Source organism: Chanodichthys erythropterus, chromosome 3 (assembly GCF_024489055.1).
Source record: "Chanodichthys erythropterus isolate Z2021 chromosome 3, ASM2448905v1, whole genome shotgun sequence".
NCBI lineage: Eukaryota > Metazoa > Chordata > Actinopteri > Cypriniformes > Xenocyprididae > Chanodichthys > Chanodichthys erythropterus.
The window spans coordinates 43,264,374-43,284,414 of NC_090223.1; the positions used below are offsets into that span (position 1 = coordinate 43,264,374).

The window sequence follows — 20,041 nt, forward strand, 5'->3', positions numbered from 1 at the left end:
GCGTTAACCAATCAGGAGCTTGCTCTAGTAGTGACGTGACGTAGCGAGCTGAGGCAGAATTAGAGCTATATGTATATATACATATTAAGACTACAAGCCAACTAAAGATGACCAATTGAGCTTATTCGCTGTAATTTACAATTATTTCCCCACTGACAAGTTGTGTTTATTCAGAGGAAGTGTGCAGAAAGCAGTGGGAGAGTCTGGGACACATAAAGGAGCGGGAGAGCCCCTCTCATGATGCGAATTCGCGTCTGTTGTGAAGGGATTTTCACGCGCTAATGAAGCGAGTAAACTCAAAATGTTCAAGCGTCCAACTACGCGTGAGTAGCGCGATTTATTCGCGCAAGTCGCGTCTGGTGTGAACGCACAGTCAGAACTGGTTTGCCTTTCCACGGGCTTGAGAGCAGCACAGAGCCAGGTCTTACGTCACTGTATACGTATCATATTTCACAGCAAAGCTAGCGCTGCAGCGCCAAACACAAACACACCAGGCTTGTTTGAGATGCATCGGCTTCTCGCATAGCGATCGGCGCATGACATCAAAGCTTCACGAGAACGATCTAAAAGCACAAGAAGTCGTATGCTCTACAAACGCTCCCGCGGATCCGCGGCACCCACCGAACATCTCGAACAAGCCTTCTATCAACAATCGCGAATGTTTCACTACTGTTGATGCTCATGGCTTTGCGAACCTACATCAGCATCCAAACACGGCTCTCCGTAATGTGTATATAGCCGGAGATTGCAATTGATCTGCTATTAGCTCGATTAGCTGCTATTTCCAAAATGGCGGTCACAAGTTTCTTGTTGGTCACGGTAACCCCGCCCCCAGCCCCTGACGCAAGTGGTTCTTACTTCTAGCCCAGCAATGGTTTGGTGCTACTTACGAACCACTTTTTTCTGGTTCGGAGCTGGTGCTTTGTGTGTCGAAAGACAAAGAACTGATTTGAAACTAGGCTCTGGCTCCGAACCAGCACTCAAACTGCGTTGGTGGAAAAGGGGTATGAGAACAGTTTCGCAGGGGATCCCAGGTGTGCAAAAAAAAAAAAAAAAAAAACCCTAATATTCGAATGTCAAATTTTCAAATTGAATACCAAACCACCGATCTGCATGTGACAGTGATGGACAGCTTGACAGCCTCACAAATATGAAGCCTAAAATATCGCTATCGCCCCCTGGTGGCTTGCTGCAGCACAGGTATGTAAAATACCTGTAATGTAAAATATGTAAAAAATAACATAAATTTGGAATTAGAATTAGTATATCAAATAATAACATATTAGGATACAATTCGAAATGTATTTTATATTACGAGTATCTGGCCCTTACAGTGTCTGCAGAGAAAAATTCTGGCCCTTGGACAAATATAGTTGATGACCCCTGCTGTAAAGTCTCCTCCAGCACATCCCAAAAACTTACACTTAAGGTCAGTGCCAATTCATGTGTGAAAATGATTCTTCATGTTCTCATGTTCTCTCCCAACAGTTCTTTCACACTTTGAGCCTGATGAATCTTGACATTGCCATCCTGGAATATTATCTTAATACATGGTTGTTTAAGAAATGAAAAGCTACACACTGCATCTTTTAGGGTTAAAAGAACCGTTGCCAAATATATAACAAGCTAGAAAAATAATAATCACTATAATAAGTATTTGTCTATTTAAAGCCAAACAACATTTTTTTTTTTTTTTTTTTTGGCCGGGCAGTGTACAATAGTCAAAATAGTCAATGTAATTCTAAAAAAAAAAATATTATAAAATGTGTACACTGGCTGACAAATAAAAATAGCACAGAATTTTTAATTTACTCTCACCCTCAATCCTGAAAGACTTGATAATCTTATTTATTTATTTATTTATTTTAATTTATACAACAACCAAAAATGTTGTTCAGTGTATATTGACTGACAATAAAAATAGCAGGTATTTTTTGCTCAACTGTCCCACCTTGAATCCTCAAGAACTTGGCTAATTAATTGATTGATTTGTTAATTAATTTCTTAAAACAATTTTTGTGAGATATAATACAACAGCTAAAAATGTTATTTGGTGTACACTGATGGACAAAAAAATGTAATAAAAAAAATTAAATAAAAATAACAGAGATATGTTTTGCTTCACTGAATCCTAAAGAACTCTGCTTATTTATTTTTGTATTGATTTAATAAATTTTATATTTTTTTTGTAAGAGCTGATACAAGAATCAAACATCTTGTTCAGTGTACATTGACTAACAAATAAAAACAGTGCAGATATTAATTTAACTTGTTTATTTTATTAAATTGTATCTTTTTTTTGGAGAAATTATAAAACAGCCAAAAATGTTGTTTGGTGCATATTGACTTAAAAATAGCACAGATATTTTTTGCTCCGCTGTCCCACCTTGATCCTCAAGAACTGACTGATTGATTGATTGATTGATTGATTGATTCCTTCCTTTTCGTTTTTCTGACATACGATACAACCACCAAAAAAATGTTATTCGGTGAATACTGACAGACAAATAAAAATAGGGCAGATGTTTTTTTCTCCACTGTCCACCTTGAATCTAGCTGATTTATCAGTCAAGCTGTCAAAATAACTGAAATGTACATTGCTAGGATTAGGAGACAAAGCCTACACAAATCATCCTAAGTACTTTACTCAACACTGCAGGGATGTTTCATTATCATGTAAAATGTTTTTATTTGCTGGTGAAGACTCATCAGGGAGCACTGTGAGGATGTACAGCTTCAGGCCAGCTCGTGTTGGTAGGCGGATAATGATCAGATAAAGAAGAACTGAAATATGACTCACCTGCCCTTCAACAATCCACTTGGAGATAGTCGTCTTCCCATCATCCCCTGCACGGAACTTCAGCGTAGCAGATCGTGAACTGATCTTGGAAATAACCAGATTTGATGGAGGCCCAGGAAGTTCTGTGTTAAAGGCAAAACCCCAAAAAGCAAATATAGACAAATAAAAAAATTAAATAAAAAAGTTAAAAGTCACTTCTAAACAACATCCACACATCACAACAATCAATAAACACAAAACATCCACAAGCCTGCCTTCTAAAGTCAATAACACCAAACATTTCTAAATCATGACCAGAATATTTTTAATAACAGTTTGTAGATCCATGTTGCACAAGGGACTTAGTCAAAAAAAGAGAGAGATTTGTGATTCTTTTGAAGTGCAGAGATAAAAAGTCTCATTTGGGTCGAGAAACCTTTGATGAAATTACACTGGAATTAAATCAAATAACAGACGATAGTCTCGCATCTGCCCAAAATCCCCACTGAGATGTGTAGACGTCGGTTTCCCTAATGTCTCACAATATGCAATTTATCAGCAGGCATTATGGTTTTGGCTTGGCGTTCAGCCAATTCAGCATTTGCCTTCTTTCAGTGAACGAGAGGAAGTCTGCCTTAAAGCTGGTACAAATGAAAATTTCTCCTTCAGTGCCACATTTGATTTATGATAGTGCATGAGCAACAACTTTTCAGTTTCTGAGCAGAAAAGGCCGGCTCAAAAGATCATCATTCATTCTTATATTGTTTGTGTAAAATATGCATTCATAAATAAGGAAGAGTAGCTCCTGTAATACAGCTTTTATTTTTTATTTTTTATGTTCAAATGCTACGAAAGACCTGGTGGCACTCCCGACGAAATGGTGGAGGAAGTTACAGTTCCAACTCCGGCCTCGGTCATAGCTGCCACTTCCAGGGTGTATGTGGTGAGGGATGTCAGGCCGGTGACCTTGTAGTCCAGTGTGGTGTTGGCCAAGGTGCGCGCCACCCGTGACTGGTTCTTCCCCTGCACCTCCCAGGATACCAGGTAACCTGCAAAACACCATCACTTTCATTGAAACTCAAGAAGTCTTTTGAGTTATACACACTTTATGGCTAAAAAACCCATGGGAACGGGCCAATTTGAGTCCTCTCGTCCAAGTCCAACCTGGGATGACAACTCGCCAGAGTAGGAGGAATTTTTCTGAGGTCTTGAACTTGAAATAAACAATCTCTCTTTAACAAACAAGGTGGGTGAAATGAGGAACTGCTGTAGTGAGTTGTCTAGACCCTGGGCCCTGCCCCCTAACCTACATCTAACTGAGACTAATAGCCAGCAGAGATCCTATGTAATTTGCTGTTTATTGGAAGTATTTTCTCCCAGAGTCAGCACTGTTTCCAATCGCTGAATGTCCTTTTCCATTGAGGTGCTCATAAATCAAGCTTTGCGCTTGGAGAGCCCGCTGGTGAACAGGCATAGGCAACATTCAAAGAGCAACAATGCTGTGTACATTGATATAGACAGGAGCTATTTAGTCTAATGTATGTCTGATCTCATTGGTCTCCATTATTTCAATCAACATCCAGAGCCGTTCCGCAACTCACTCGGCTTAATCTATGTCCAGTATCAATCTACCGCTGCCTCATTAGTCCAGATCTAATTCTTTCTCCCGCATTATTGTGACTTTACCAGTGACTCTCATGAAAATATGTTGTCTTGGTCAAATTTCATGGCAAAAAAGAAAAAAAAATATATATTTGGCATACAGGAAATAAACCCCCCGATATTTTAGGACTGATTTGGATTTGTAACATTATTGTCATATTTAAAGGCTCAGTAATTTTTGAACACTGTAGAAATATTCTACTCACTCCCAAGGCATCAAAATGGCTTTATTCAATAGCTCGCCTCATGTGTTGTGTCAGATCAGATCAATTATTTACATGCATTTGTAAAAATACAAATCATATATATAAGCACTTAAAGGGTTAGTTCACCCAAAAATGAAAATTCTGTCATTTATTACTCAACCTAATGATGTTCCACACTGGAGCACAAATGAATCAGTCTATCGAATCATGATTCAGATCGCGTGTCAAACTGCCAACGGCTGAAATCACATGACTTTGGTGCTCCGAACAGAGGATTTGATACACTGATTCATTATGCTCCAATGCTTCATGAAGCAGTGTTTTGAAATCGGCCATCACTAAATAAGTCATTATTTAGTTTTTTTTGGCGCACCAAAAATATTCTTGTCGCTTTATAATATTAATATTGAACCACTGTACTCACATGAACTGATTTAAATATGTTTTTAGTACATTTATGGATCTTGAGAGAGGAAATGTCATTGCTCCCTATGGAGGCCTCACTGAGCCATCGGATTTCATCAAAAATATCTTAATTTGTGTTCTGAAGATTAACAAAGGTCTTATGGGTGTAGAATGACATGAGGGTGAGGAATTAATGGCAGAATTTTCATTTTTGGGTGAACTAACCCTTTAACTCCACTCCTACCGTAAACCAACCCACCTCTCCACAACATACAACTTGTAACAAGCAGAAAAAACTACAGTCACATGTATTTATTAAAAAAAAAAAAAAAAAGTTATACAATATCTCTTTGTGAGGAACAGGGAAAATGATCCCACCTTATTAACACAGTCAATATCTCATTCAAAGGATAAATTAGAATTTTAGCATGATGCAATTGGTCACAAAACATCTCAGGTTCGAATGTAACCATGGTTCATGGTCGCGGGGTCAAAACACGCCGTGTGGTGCATTGCGGTATCATGGGAAAAAAGTTCAACACATATTTTGACTTTCTTTGTGCCAAATTTGGTGGTATTATGTTTGCTAGGTGATTTTGATTTTTGGAACCTTCAGAAAACTTCAACTTGATTTTTCTCAAAACTCACTTTGCTGACTCTATCGACTTCAAACCAGTCATTTTTTTGTCAGACTTGTCTTAATACAGAACTGGGGGCGGTCGTGGCCTAAAGGTCAGAGAGTCTGGTAACCCGAAGGCTGCGGGCTTGATTCTCAATACTGGCAGGATAATGACTGAGGTTTCCTTGACAGAGGACAAATTCTGAGTATGGGTTACCATACTTGGCCTTCACATGTCACTTTCAGAATGTGAAAAAACAATAACTCATTTTTGCGACTCATTTTGCCAGCACTGTCAAATGTCAAAGCTGAATTTTCAGCATCTTTACTCCAGTCTTTAGTGTCACTTGATCCTTTAGAAAACATTCTTTGCTGATTTTCTGCTAATGAAATATTCCTTATTACTGTCAATGTTGAAAACTGTAACACTATAAATGTCTTTACTGTCACTTTTGATCAATTTAATGCATCATTGCCAAATAAAAATCTTACCGACCACAAACTTTTGAATGGTAGTGTATAAAAAATATACATTTAAAATTACATTTTTGGATTACTTTCATTAGATTTTTTTTTGCTTTACAGAAATGGTAACTGAATTCGCTTAATTCTCTAAAATAATGTCACAATGCAAAAAATATTTAAAGCAAAATCTAATTTCTTATTTCTTTCTTGATTTTGGGGTAAAATATGACCTCCAATCGTTTTGATCAGATTTTGTTGTTTTATGCTTGAAGGTCAACTCATGCTTACGGGTCTTTTGACTGCGGTTAACATTTTTAAAATTTTGATCTGTCTGCACTTTACGTTCCCAGTGGTAATGGTTCAAGTACAATATGGATAAATAGCACTCCTGGAATGCTAAAACACATGCATCAGCGCTCACACACAGAGTCATGCAGAGACAAACACATACAATCACAAAAGCATCCTTTACAGCTGTGCAACAGGAAGCAAAAATTGTTTCTGCCAACTGAACGCAAACAACGATGCCATAATTGCCTTTGTGCAAAAACTCAATGAAGTGTTAAATAGAAGCGTATCCATTAATAAAGCTATACGAACACTAAATAGTTGCCAAATGAAAATTGAGCTCCTTTACGGGCTCACCTGCTTTGTCTAATGCAACGTTCAGCTACATTTAAACAGAGGGTGGCAGATTAGATTTCATTTACCAGGAAAGACAAATTTAATGAACAACTCATTCCCAAAGATTCTGCAGCAAACAAATTCATTCAAACTTACTGCTGCAAAATGTAAGTGTTTTGCTTGATTATTATCTGTCTGTTTTTTTTTTTTTAGTATCACATCAATAAAAGCAGCAGAAAAGTCACTCACCGGTAATGATGCCATTCTTATCCACAGGTTCCTCCCAGCTCACTCTCAGAGATGTGTCCAAAATCTCTGTAAAGCTCAAGCGACCGACAGGGCCTGGAACTAAACACAAAGACATTTCCCAGCTGTAGACCTTCTTTTGCTTCTAAACAAGCTCTTTTTATTGTAGGCTAATTGAGCTGATTATAGATTAATCCACACTCTAATTGTGAAACATGCATTATTTAGGCATTATTTAGTCCCTCTTTAATGAACCACAACAAAAACTCCAAAACCTGACATGCACACTAACATTGTGTCTTTTCCTGGGTCATTCTTTTTCTAAGTAACATTTCTCTTGAAAGTAACCAAACTAATTTCTCACTTGTAGTGTCACAGATGTCTAAAGACACTGATATAATTATATCGCCTTGACCCACAGAGCAGTATTTGTACTTAAATCTGAGCAGCACTTTAATTAATGTGACTTTTATAAGACATGTTGTAATTTGGTATTTTATCACCCCCAAACTACCCCAGTAGAGCAAAAACACTGTCACAATGCTGATATAAAGGCCAAAAGCTGGCAGTAAGCTACATATATTAAAATATTTCCTGCCAAATGAAGAGCAGTTCTCTGTGGTTTGGCATTCTCAGTAATTAAAATAAACATTTAGTTCTGTTTAACTTTATCTTGAAGCCTTCATTAAAATGAGGATTTAAAATATTCATGCAACAGGTACTTTGTTTTTCACTTCAGGTTGGTAATAGCAGTAAATATTCATGTCTGTGCTAAATTCCTCAGCATTTTGAGAAGTTGGTGTATATTTTATGTTATGTTTTTAAAAAATGATTTTATTTCTTTCTAATAGACACACAGGTTTGTTTTGCTATCAAAGTGAGGACATTTTATTGGCGTACTGGTTTTTATACTGTGCAAACTATACATTCTGTCCTCATTGTGTACTGTTGCGTGTCCCTGTGTGTGTAATAAGCAAAGTGTACTCGCGTTGTGCACCCGCCTATAGGCGCATGTTACTAACACACCCTTTAAATAACAAAAAACTACTGCGCCATTGACTTTAATCCAGGTTTCAGTCAGTCAGTGGGGCAGTCTATTTCAGTTACCTCAAAATAGCAACGCGCCAACAATGCGCCTGAACAGACCAGCACACCCATGGGCGCACAAACGTGAAAATAATAACTGCGTCAGGCTGAAACTAGCAAAAAACCCTTGCGTCGCGCCTGGCACCGCATTGCGCCAGGTATATGATAGACACGTAGATGTATAACTTACTGTCCTCATGAGTTTGCACCAGTTTGGGGGCACTGCGGGGTCCGTTCCCTGGTGTGGTGAAGCAAAGCACTGACGTCAGGTACCAGGTGAACTTTTTTAGGCCGCTGATGAAACCGAGGTGACGTGTCCCGTGATAATCAGGGGTGATAGTCACAACGATAACATCCTCTGGAGACCGTTCGGGCCATGCCATCAGCTGAGGGACAGAGCAATGTCACTCAAACAGAACATGAAAACAAAGGATCAAACCAACCCAAAAAATCCCTCAAAACGTTAATTGACACCAAACATATATTTTTTCTATATTTGACTGAGACTCAGTGGGAACCAGTACAGGAGAAATGAGTGTACCTTGTAACCTTGATTAATGCCATTGATGAACTGCTGAGGTGGTGGATTCCAAGTAAATTCAATGGTGGTTGAGTTCACTGCTTTGGCCTCCACACCCTGAGGGGGCGCTGTAGGAACTACAAGCAAGCACATAATATGTTAGACTACTATTCACCTTATTTTTAGTCTCAGCCTCAGACACTTTCGAGAAGAAAAAAGTCTAAATCTGATTGGCTGACTTCTACATGTTTTCTGGGAGCTTAGGTTCGCCAGGAAACAAAAGCAGTTTAAAAGTTACAGGACTTCAGCACTGAATGCTTCAGATGAGAAACTAAACAGTGGATTCAAAAAGGTCTGTGAAGATAATGGCTTAAAGTTTTTTTATTATTTTTTTTATTTTAATTTTAATTTAAAGCATTAAGTTGAATTTAAAAACATGCATTCACATGTTTAACCACGCAATATGGGAACATTTTTACAAGTTTGGCTGACCTTTTAGATTCCCAGGTGATTTAATTTGATTATTTGTGTCCTCTTACATCTATAAAGTAAGATCAGGTGAAGAACCTCACTGAGAAGAGAATATCTTTGCAGGTAAAAATAAAATACAGATAGTCTGCCATAGCACACAATCTGTTATTGTAGTGACATTTACACATCCCTAAACATGATATTAAACAAAACTGGTATTTGTTATCATGTTATTTTTAATTTATTATAGTAATCATAAACACTTGTTTGTAGCATAAATTGCTTTACCATTTACTGCACATTGTTTTTCTTCTAGTTATTTACCTATAGCGGCTAATGAATCGGAAATCCAAGCCTCGCACATTCACAGAAAGCAGCTTACTTCCTCGTTGCAAAATCAGGTGAAAAAAAAATCCTAGTGTGACTCATTATATAAGGTACACTGCTACTCATTCTTGATTATTACTATTTCTCACATTTTAGAATAAAGTCTATATATAAAGCATGACAGAATTGTAATTATGAGAATTTTAAAATAAGGTCATTCAAACAGAAGAAGACTTTATATAGAAATCATTTTTGGCATGTAAAAAAATTAGAGTGGCTTAATATCTCTTTGGTCATGGAGAAAGACTTCTAATGAAGCTTCTGAAAAGAGGGCTATGAAAAGTAATTCCTGCAAGTCCTGCTCTGCTTTTAACAAGGGACAAAACCGTAATGTCTCGGGTCCAGTGGCTCATTTATACCTGCATAGCTGAGACTGACGTAATGAAAGTTTCAACAAGCCTTAAATGGGACCTATTATGCACAATTCACTTTTCCGTGGTGTTTGAGAATAAATGTGTCGGCAGTGCGTGTACACAACCACCCCATAATGGTAAAAATCCACCCATTCTTTTTTTATATTCCCCATAAATCATAAAAAGTGTCTCAAAATGTGTTGTTCGTGTTTTCTATACATTGTGACGTCACAATTTAACAGGCCCCGCCCATGACTGGTGACTGAATCTGTGATTTCCACTGCTCGTGTCTTTGCATCTAAAAACTGTGTTGCGTGTGAATGGCGCATGGTCCGTCTCGCATGTTTACATAGAAAATAATGGAAAAGCGGGACGCATTCTGTGGAAAGAGCCATACTGTTTCTCCTGTTTTGTTGTTGCAGGAGTATCAAAGGCATGAGCTGTAAAGGCACAGCCCTCTTCTGGAAAGGGGGTGGGCAGCAGCTCATTTGCATTTAAAGACATACACACGAAAAGTTTGTTTTTGCTTCCAGCCAAAAAGGGGCATTTTGAGCATGGTATAATAAATGATCTGTGGGGTATTTTGAGCTGAAACTTCACAGACACATTCTGGGGACACTATTTTAAATCTTGTAAAAAGTGGCATAATAGGTCCCCTTTAAAGATGACAGGTTGTGGGACACAGTTGATTGCCACAATGTTGGACTGAATGTACTGAATGTGGCTTCCACCTACATACTGATCGATCCTCTCTGAGTCAAACAGCACTCTGAGTCAAGTGTGCCCTGCTGAATACACAAGATAGACAGCCAAAGGCACCATCTAAACACGTCTGAGAAGCCTTGTTCACACTGCATTTGAATGCACCCAAATCTGATTTTCCCTTCAAATGTGACACACGCACATTTATTTTTGAATGAGAGTGTGAACTGTGAACTGCAAAAATTACAACTTACAATTCCAATAGGGAAAACTTTCATATGTGAGGACCCTAATTAATAGCAGAAAACACACTGCAAATTGTGTACTGGTTATGTGCACATAAAATATGCACTGATGTATCTCAAATAACACTTGCTTTGAACAGAAATGATAGTGAAAGTGACAACAAATGTTAAAATGTTAAGGCTAATGCATAAATGTAAGACTAAAGCCCAAAGAAATTTGTTTATGTAATGATTTAATCAGAAAACTGGAACTGGACACTTTGGATTGGCTGTTTTTGTTGAGATTTATAATGCAAAATGCAACAACAATATTTGAGAATCAACTAATAAAGTGGCCATCAAATGAATCACAACATTATTAAAATTCATCAGTTAAATTAAGTGGCTCAGTTTACAATCTACACGACGCACCTGAGATGTGCCTGAGACATTTCTGACCTTTTCTGAAGGAGGACGCTGTAGCATGGACACAATAAATTAAAGAAAAAAGACATTCACATTCTATTATACATCCAGCATCCTTCTAAAAGGCTGAATCGAGAGAGCAGGCAGTTGAATGAAAGGCCAGGTCTTATATAAGCCAAAACCCCCCCAAAAAAATAACACAGCAGAGTCCAGATGCCTGATTGTTTGCCTTTTTATATTCTGCTGTATAGACACCTTTGTTGGTGTATAAAATAAAATTGAAAAGCTTGTACTTGTACAACTCACATGAAACAGAATTTTAGAATTCCATTTTTTTTTGTGTGGAATTGGTTGTATACATTCATAAAACCCCTGGTACCAAAATTCATACAAAAAGCATATTCATGAAAGCCTGGTGAGAGAGATGTTTTTTTTTTCTTCTTTTGCGGCTCATCTTTTCAGGTTGCCTGTCAAGCTTTGACTTATTTTGAATCAAAAGACTATCTTTCAAAAGCCTGCCAATTATAGTCCTCTCTTAAAGCGGTGTAAACACATTCATTATGCAGCGGCGTCTCTGCTCTTCAGAGGCACTTTTCCCCACCTCAAATTCCTCAGTGGGTAAAAAGCACATACACTGTAGACCTGATGTTGTTGAAAAAGCTGTCAATCGATTTTAATAAGTAATTAAATTGATCAAAAATTAAGTTTATATTCCAACATTTGCCAAGAAAAGACCCCAAATGAAGGTAATTTAAGGTTTTACAAGTGTCTCATGCTCATCAAGACTGCACTTATTTGAACAATAAGAAATGAAAATGAAATATTATTACAATTTTAAATAACTATTTTCTATTTGAATATATTTTAAAATGTAATTTATTCTATTACTCCAGTCTTCAGTGTCACATGATCCTTCAGAAACCATTCTAAAATGCTGACTTGTTGCTTAAGAAACATTTCTTCTTATTATCAATGTTTAAAAAAGTTGTGCTGCTTAATATTTTTGTGAAAACTGTGAAATTTCTTCTGGATTTTTTGATGAATAGAAAGTTCAAAAGAATTGAATTCAAATATAAATATTCGGAACAATATAAATGTCCTTATGTACTCTTTCGGTCAAATTAATGGTGTTCTTGCTTAATAAAAGTAGTAATTTCTTACCATCCACAAGCTTTTTAACAGTAGTGTACATTACAAAAAGTGGTTTTAGAAATCCATATTTTCTAGCATAATATAAAATATAGCAATATATTGCTATATTTTATATTATGTAACTTTAGGCTTTCTAGTGGTTATTAAACCAAACTTAATGCGTCTTGCGGAAGAACACTGCAACCGGTGCTACTTCTCTCCGTTTATGTTTATAAATATATGAGTCATGCAGGTAATGGGTTGTGGTTGGGTGTCCCGCTCGGTCTAAAATAGTCAGAATACAGTTTAAACACTTATTATATGCATATCGTAGTGATTCAGGATCAGATGAAAACACGGTTTGAAAGATGGATTTATGATGTACTCCCTCATTATATCAATTTTGTAAATTTTGAACATATATAGTATACCTCTGAATACTGCATAAGCCTATTATTGGCCTACAACAATGCTTTTTATAGTTAAGTCAATCTAAGATAGATTTAGGGGCTGTTCACACATCTGTGCTATCTTGTTAATGTCATATGTTACCTGTAGTAGCGCACAGCTTAGTAGGAGACATAATTAAATGTGCTTATATTTAATTCATCAATGTTTAAATTGACTGTGTTTTTTTGTATTCATCCAAACAACTGCAGGAAGTTCATATAGCACTGTCTCTTACTTAGGATCAGTGATGTCGTCAAGGTTGCTAATTGTGAGTGGGTTCGGCGGAGCTGCATCAATACCATTCAACTGCTTGACAGACTCTGTTTATAAAACGTCTATTTAAAATAATTAGACAGATGAAGCCTCTCAAAGCAGAGTCGATACATTTACCGCTCCCCAGATAATCATCCAAATGTCCAAATGAGAAGACCCTGAATTTCCTGAGATGGATTCTTCTCATCTGAAGAGAAAAGCGCCCTGGTAGATAATTGGCATAATTGTTTTGAAGAGGATTCGCATGGAAGTTAGCTGTCTGAGAAGAGGGCTCTAAAATAAATGTGGCGTCTACATTGGAGACTAAGTTGACCTCGGCGTAGCATGTAAACAAGACAGTATTAACCGGTTCAAACCAGCATGCTTCCTGCCTTTGCTGATGAAAAGCAACAGATGAAAACATGGAGGCTGATAGAAGTAGCAACTGTTAGGCAACAAAAAACACTGAAAGTGTGACAGAGGAACAAGGTCTCACCTCCCTGCAGCGTGTACTCAGTGACAGGCTGACTGAAGACGCCCAGGCCTGCCCCGGTATATGCGGCCACCTGAATCTCATACTGGGTCCAGATGATGAGCTCTGTGATCAGACAGTAGTTGATCTCAGGGCTGGTGATGTTCTTCTGCTGGTACTCTCCAGGGAGCCCCGCAAGCCGGTACCTGCATCAGGGCAATCGATGGCCAAACAGTGAGCGACAACGATTTTCTTCCAGGTCACTGCTCCATTAGAAGTCATCCCACAGGCTATGTAATTATTAGGCACACACTAGCTCCCTTGCAGGGTAGAACTTGTGTTATATACACCAACAGTGGGGGAATGCTATTAAAAACGGCATAAATATTCACAACACATCCGTTGAGGAGGATGAGATTGGTCAAACAGTGCTAATGAAATGCATCCAAGCTCTTGCTACATAAGGGAAATGAGCGTCACTCATTTGGATGATCTTCTCTGTTGGGTGCACAGTAAATTAAAATAAGATTTTAATATTTTAGACTGGATACCCTGAATAATACAAAGACATTGTCTTTTTTTTTTTTTTTGTGTTGTCTTTTCTTGCTAAACATAAATATATAATGCAACCAATGTTGTGTGACACAATCTAATACGATTCAAATCCTAATAAATTGGTCAAAAAGGCTCACAAACTCACATGTAATTGGCTTGAATCAGTCTGACGAGTCCTTCATTAAATTAACTCATTGAATCAGAGAGAATAATGAATAAAAATCAGATTCACTTATTAAAACGCAAGTTATTACTTTCAGTCATGTTCTATTCAAAATAAAGAAACAATTAGTTTGAGAAACTTAAATCAGTACCTTATGACGGGTTGCTTATATTAAGACCAAAACCAACATCAAAGAACTAGCAGCAATCATCCAAAAAGCCATTGATGGTGGTCCGATTATTGCCATTTTACTCTATAATAGTTTATATAATAGTTACTATTAACTATGTCTTTTGCTTCGATAAACTAATTTAATGCTTATTAATAGTTATTAAGGTATTTGTTGTAGTTGTTAAGTTTAGGTATGGGGTAGGATTAAAGGATGTAGAATAAGGTCATGCAGAATGAGGCATTAATATGGGTTTTATAAGTACTAATAAACAGCCAAAATGCTAGTAATATGCAAGCTAATAAGCAAATAGTGAAAACTGGTCCCCAAAATAAAGTGTTACCTGCTGTTCTGAAAATTAGTGTGGACTGTCATGTTTGCCAAAACCTTTACTACAGCCTGACTAGATTTACTTTCACACAGAGATGTCAAACACTCCTTTTAAATCAGTTTGCTTATAAATGTGCTGGGCTACAGCTGTACTAAAACATAAGTCAAAGTGACAGCACTAAGGTCAACTCCATTATTTAGATGGGATGACAAATGCAATTAAAACCTGACATTGTTGGTCCCAAAATAAGCTTCACTTTTTAATCAAAAGTGTATGCCAAATGAATAAATATATATATTTAAAAGTGTGGATTTTTGTGCCATCAACAGCACAAAACAGAATTTGAAAAATAACGGGTAACTATTTAGAATGAATGTTCCATTTTGCTAACATTTGTTAACTACATTAGTAACATGAGGCAACAGTGAAAAATACTAAAGCGTTTATTAATCTTGGTTAATGTTCATTTTAGGGCTGTCGATTTAATGTGTTAATTAGATTAATTAATTACAGGAAAAGATAACACATTCAAATTTTTAACGCATTTAACACACTAATGCGTTAGTGCCCCCAAACCTACGTAGGTCATCTGACATTTCATACAGTTGATGATGAAGGTTGTTAAATAATTGCCTAACATAGTATTCAGTCTAGTGATGCAAGGATATTGCAGAGCACTAAGATAATCGACCTTCTCATCTGCGATTAATTTGCAATCAATTCGATTAATTAATCACCACATCATGTAATTAATTAGATTAAAAATCTTAAATCACTTGACAGCCCTAGTTCATTTTAATATTCATTAAATGATTATTAAAATCAAAAGTTTTATCTGTTAATATTAATTAATGGACCTGAGCTAACATGAAATAACGAACAGAACTTTTTATTTTTATTAACTAACATTAACAAAGATTAATAAACACCATAATAAATGTACTTTGTTAACCATTCACTAGAAAAAAATGACTCAATAGAGAATCTTGGACAGAAGCCGTAGTATTGTGGAAGTACCGGGAGTCATATTTCAGCACATTTCATCAGGCAAGTTCTGTTTGTGAAATGGTTTGTGCATGTCTCACCTGAGGACGTAGCCTCTTAAGACTCCATTGAGCTGAGGCTCTGGGGGCGGCTGCCACTGCACCATAATGGACTGGTTGGTTCTGCCACTGGCTACAATGTTCTTGGGCGGAGCGCTGGGCGGCTCCTCTCTCAGCATCAATCTGGGGAGAAAGCGCAAGAGTGTTGCTAGCACCACAAACCGGCCTGCTCTACAGGTACACACTTAACGGAGCTCCAGCGTGTTCTTACATGACTGATTCTCATTGCTCTATTTTCTCTCGTGCGAATCGGGTTAGCCGACTCGCTCTAGGGCGCAACAGTGTGAGCCATGTAAGTGTAACCCTCTAGTTGGAAGTCCATTTCCCAAACTAATGCACTGTATCACATCCGCCCACTCCATATAAAGCTCTCATGCGTTTTCGTGGAAAAGTCTCTCTGTGCTCTAAGCACTCTGATTTGGAGGTTGCTGCTTACGTGGCAACTGGCTTGGGTGCATTCACAGCTGTACACGATTCCGTTCGTTGGCTCAGCATCTTCAAGCTAAGCGCTTCATTGAAATTTCAAGCTTTTGAATTACATATAGACCAAACATTTTTAAAGATAAGAGCATCTCATGGTTTGTTGTGTAGCAGGCCACAGTAGCGCTGTGCATGTCTGCTGGAGGATTTGTCCCCAATGTGAGTGCTTTTTAACTCAGTGGTAAATACCTGTACTCTTTTCAAGGAAGGAACACACTAAACAGCGCTATTTCTGTTGAATCCTAAAAGGAGAGAACACTTTTTGGAGCTTATATTTTAGTTTATTAAAGGGTCTCAATTCACATTTGTTGACTGAGACTTTGTGAGATTTTAAAAATGCAGAGGCTCTGGGAAAACTTCAAAGTGCGAACGGACCTCAACACATTTCTCTTTGCAAAAAGAGAAGAAGAATAATGTTGAAAGTCCTGTTGATGTCGATGTATTGAAACAAAACATGCATTCATATCCACATTATGTATTACTTTCCTCAACAGAGTCCTTGTATTCATGCTAGTGGCTGCTATTTGCAAAATGGGGGAATGTATCACAATATTTGTTTAAATTGGTACCTCCTTACTAGATCGTACTACAACAGATTCTTAATGAAATAGTAAGCACTTTTATTGTGAGAAATGCTCAAGATTTTGTGGGCTCTGTGAACACTAGTAATGTCAAATGTGTCATAATGGCTGGTCTCTACAGGCTAGCTTGCTATCACGCATAAATGATATTTTGTGAGTAATGCTCGGTTCTTTCCACCTACAGAATGTGCATTTTCTTAATTAACGAAGTTTAAAAAATGAATCAGTGTTGAATGCTTAATAATATCCATAGATTCATCCTGCCCTTTGCGTTTCATGCTAATGGACAGTTAAATCTGCATTAAAGTTTAATAGGATCATTGGGTCCTTTCAGATTTATTGTCAGAGTCTTCTTAAACCTCTGACCACACTTTGTTATTTCTTCCCAGAAGTCTATTTCATAATTAATGCCCTCTATAACCAATATCATTGCTTTTCTCAGACAGTGCTCTGTAAATCTGCCTAATGATGGCCGTAAGGAAAGACTGCTTGCTCCTTGCTGAAAGAGAGCTTTTCTTGCCTCAGCCATGCAGTATTTACACATTTGCTTTACACACTTGCACTGTGCCACCAGCTATTAAACATCTGCCCCTGAAAACAAGCAACCCGAGGAAAGTGTCTGACACTTTCTACAAATACAGTACACTTTGGTGTCCTATGACCTTTTTTAAAGCATTACAGGCATTGTTTTTTTTTTTTTTTTACGTGTGTTCTAAATAGCTAAACTGGACAAGTCATTATTTAGCATAAAATTAACTCAGCATGAAAAATTGCTAGTTTTAAACCCATCAGTTGTCTTTGCCTTCCACCACCTCCCTTAGAAAGGGTCATTTTGGCCTGCCCTACTTCAGAGGTCTTGACATTTCTTAATCATATTCTACAATCGGACAACAAACTCCTAATTTGATTTCTGGGAAATATATATGTTTATCAAAAACTACAAACCAGCATTTAGTCCCAAACTAACTAGCCCCTACTGAGTGACTTAATTTATATGGAAAAATAAATGTAAAATGTATATGGGTCAATGACGTGAGGGGTGATTTTTTTTGTCCAAAAGCTTTAATAATAATAACAAACAAAGATATGACATCCAAAGTATGTAAGAGTACAACTAGAGCTCTTTTGTTGAATCCAAAAGGTTTTAATTATACATTGCTACACAAAGGTATTTTAAAGATTCTGAAGTGTCAAAAGGTCATTCGATTTAACTGTCCAAAGGCCAATACAGCCATTTCATTTGTGGTTAAAATTTCATTGATCATATGAATTTCATTGATGTCATTCAGAGTAACCAATATAAAGAGACCATTTTGGATCAAGTTATGCGGTCAATATCATGTGACAGGATGTGACATCATTCAAATACCTACAAAGGACCACATGGGCTGCGTTCCAGTTCGGTTTTTTAATGCCCTTCCCTCGCTAACTTCACTCGGTCTCGTTGACTCAGATGTACGTCATCGCTTACGTTGCGCGAGTGCCCACTTCTGGCGGAACCTTTGTATGGGCTGAACTGGAACGTCCTAAACCCTTAATCACTTGGAATCCGCAATGGAGCTGATTTATTATTTATTTTTTCCCCTTACAAAATTGTTTAATACAGCATTCTATATGTATATATGTGTGTTTTAAATGTTTAAAAAATAATTAATATATCATAGAGTTGTTTATGGTGGGGTAAATTAAACGCGATATGCGGTGACGTCACAGTCGTGTTGCATTGTGGGTTATGGAGCTGCCTGAAGTGTACATATGAAGTAGACTCGCTCCCTCGGTCAAAATTGAGGGAGCGAGGTTCTGTCCATATAAACTTTCCTCGTCCACTTCACGAAGTGGAACGCACTTCAAAATGGCGGCAGGGATTCCCCCGAGGGGAAGTGTTTAGGGAAGTTCGCGAGTGCGTGTCTAAAACCGAACTGGAACGCAGCCATGGTCGTGAGGCAAAGTAGCTAACTCTCTCTTAACTATTTGAAACATTCATATTTTCACTTGCTCATACGCATGTCCCGAAATATCAGGTCATTCAGTACAACCGCTATAAAACATGGAAAATGTTGTAATATTTTAAATATAAAATGTTTGATATCAGCCTGTCAAATGTTTGATAACAGCCTTTTGATATCAGCCTGTTAGCATTGTTTGAAAATATTGTCATTCGGTATAACAAAAAGAGCAATTCATTAAAACAGAAATTTTGGTTAAACAGAATGACTTTTTTGGTGATACATTTTGTCCATCTTGTAAAAAATGACAAAAGCAGTGTTAACTGACTATAAAAACCACACAATCTCATTTTTAACACTGAATAAAACTTCAAAATTAATTATAACTCTATTATGTTTTTTTTTTTTTTTACACTTTTAAAAACCTTATTCATCAATGACCCATAAATGTCTATTTAATGTTGATGCTCATTTAATGTTTACAACATCACACAAATCAGGAGTTCAGACTGTATTCAGACACCCAGCTCAGTATCAACAAAAAGTTTTTGGTGCATTCTGAGTTGTGACTGGATAAAATAATAATCATGTATTTTGCCAATAAAACAGTGGCAGATAAATAAGCGTTGGTGTGGGAAGGTGATGGCTCATTATGTGAGAGCTGCACTTGTCTGCTTCTGTGAGCTTGTCAGCTCTACTCTTACTGCTTAATAAGCCCAAATGGACAGATGTCTGTCACAGCAAGGAGACATGCATGCAAGAGAAGACTGATGGGGCCCTTCAAGAACCACTTTCTGTTTTAACTCTGTCCCTGAGGAAGCAGCTTTGCTGTAAAAAGTGTAACTTTGAACTTAGTCAATATCCCTGCATATAAGTCACAATTCCCACAATTTTGTTTTCTATCTTACCTTATATCATATCTGGAATTTTATTTTATTTTTTTAATAAGGAAAAAGGCATGCAAATGAGATGTGAAGCACAAACAACCAAAGCTCAGTTAATACATGTACATAATTGAAACATCTGTGAGCAATGAGCATTCCATTTCAAACATCACATTTGCAGTGAGATTAAATTTGAAAATATAATTGGAAGCAATAGTATGCCAACTTTTTTTTTTTTTTTTTACTATTTAGCGCTTTATCAATATGCACCACACTGACATAGAGAGTAATGTACTGTATGTAGTCACGAAATCACATTCTCTCCTCGAAAAATATAGATTCTAAAATG

General features: G+C 37.1%; 1 protein-coding gene across 4 annotated transcripts in view; it reads right to left on the minus strand.

Moving 5' to 3' along the window:
- The window catches only part of sdk1a (sidekick cell adhesion molecule 1a), a 349,997-nt gene that overhangs the window by 66,493 nt on the left and 263,463 nt on the right, over positions 1 to 20,041 (minus strand). For all 4 annotated transcript variants that reach the window (XM_067382425.1, XM_067382423.1, XM_067382422.1 and 1 more), the window contains 7 exons: positions 15,784 to 15,924; positions 13,505 to 13,686; positions 8,634 to 8,749; positions 8,283 to 8,478; positions 7,010 to 7,108; positions 3,637 to 3,828; positions 2,801 to 2,922 (listed from right to left, as the gene is read on the minus strand). In XM_067382425.1, coding sequence (XP_067238526.1) covers positions 2,801 to 2,922; positions 3,637 to 3,828; positions 7,010 to 7,108; positions 8,283 to 8,478; positions 8,634 to 8,749; positions 13,505 to 13,686; positions 15,784 to 15,924 — 1,048 coding nt within the window. The remainder of the gene's footprint in view (positions 1 to 2,800; positions 2,923 to 3,636; positions 3,829 to 7,009; positions 7,109 to 8,282; positions 8,479 to 8,633; positions 8,750 to 13,504; positions 13,687 to 15,783; positions 15,925 to 20,041) is intronic.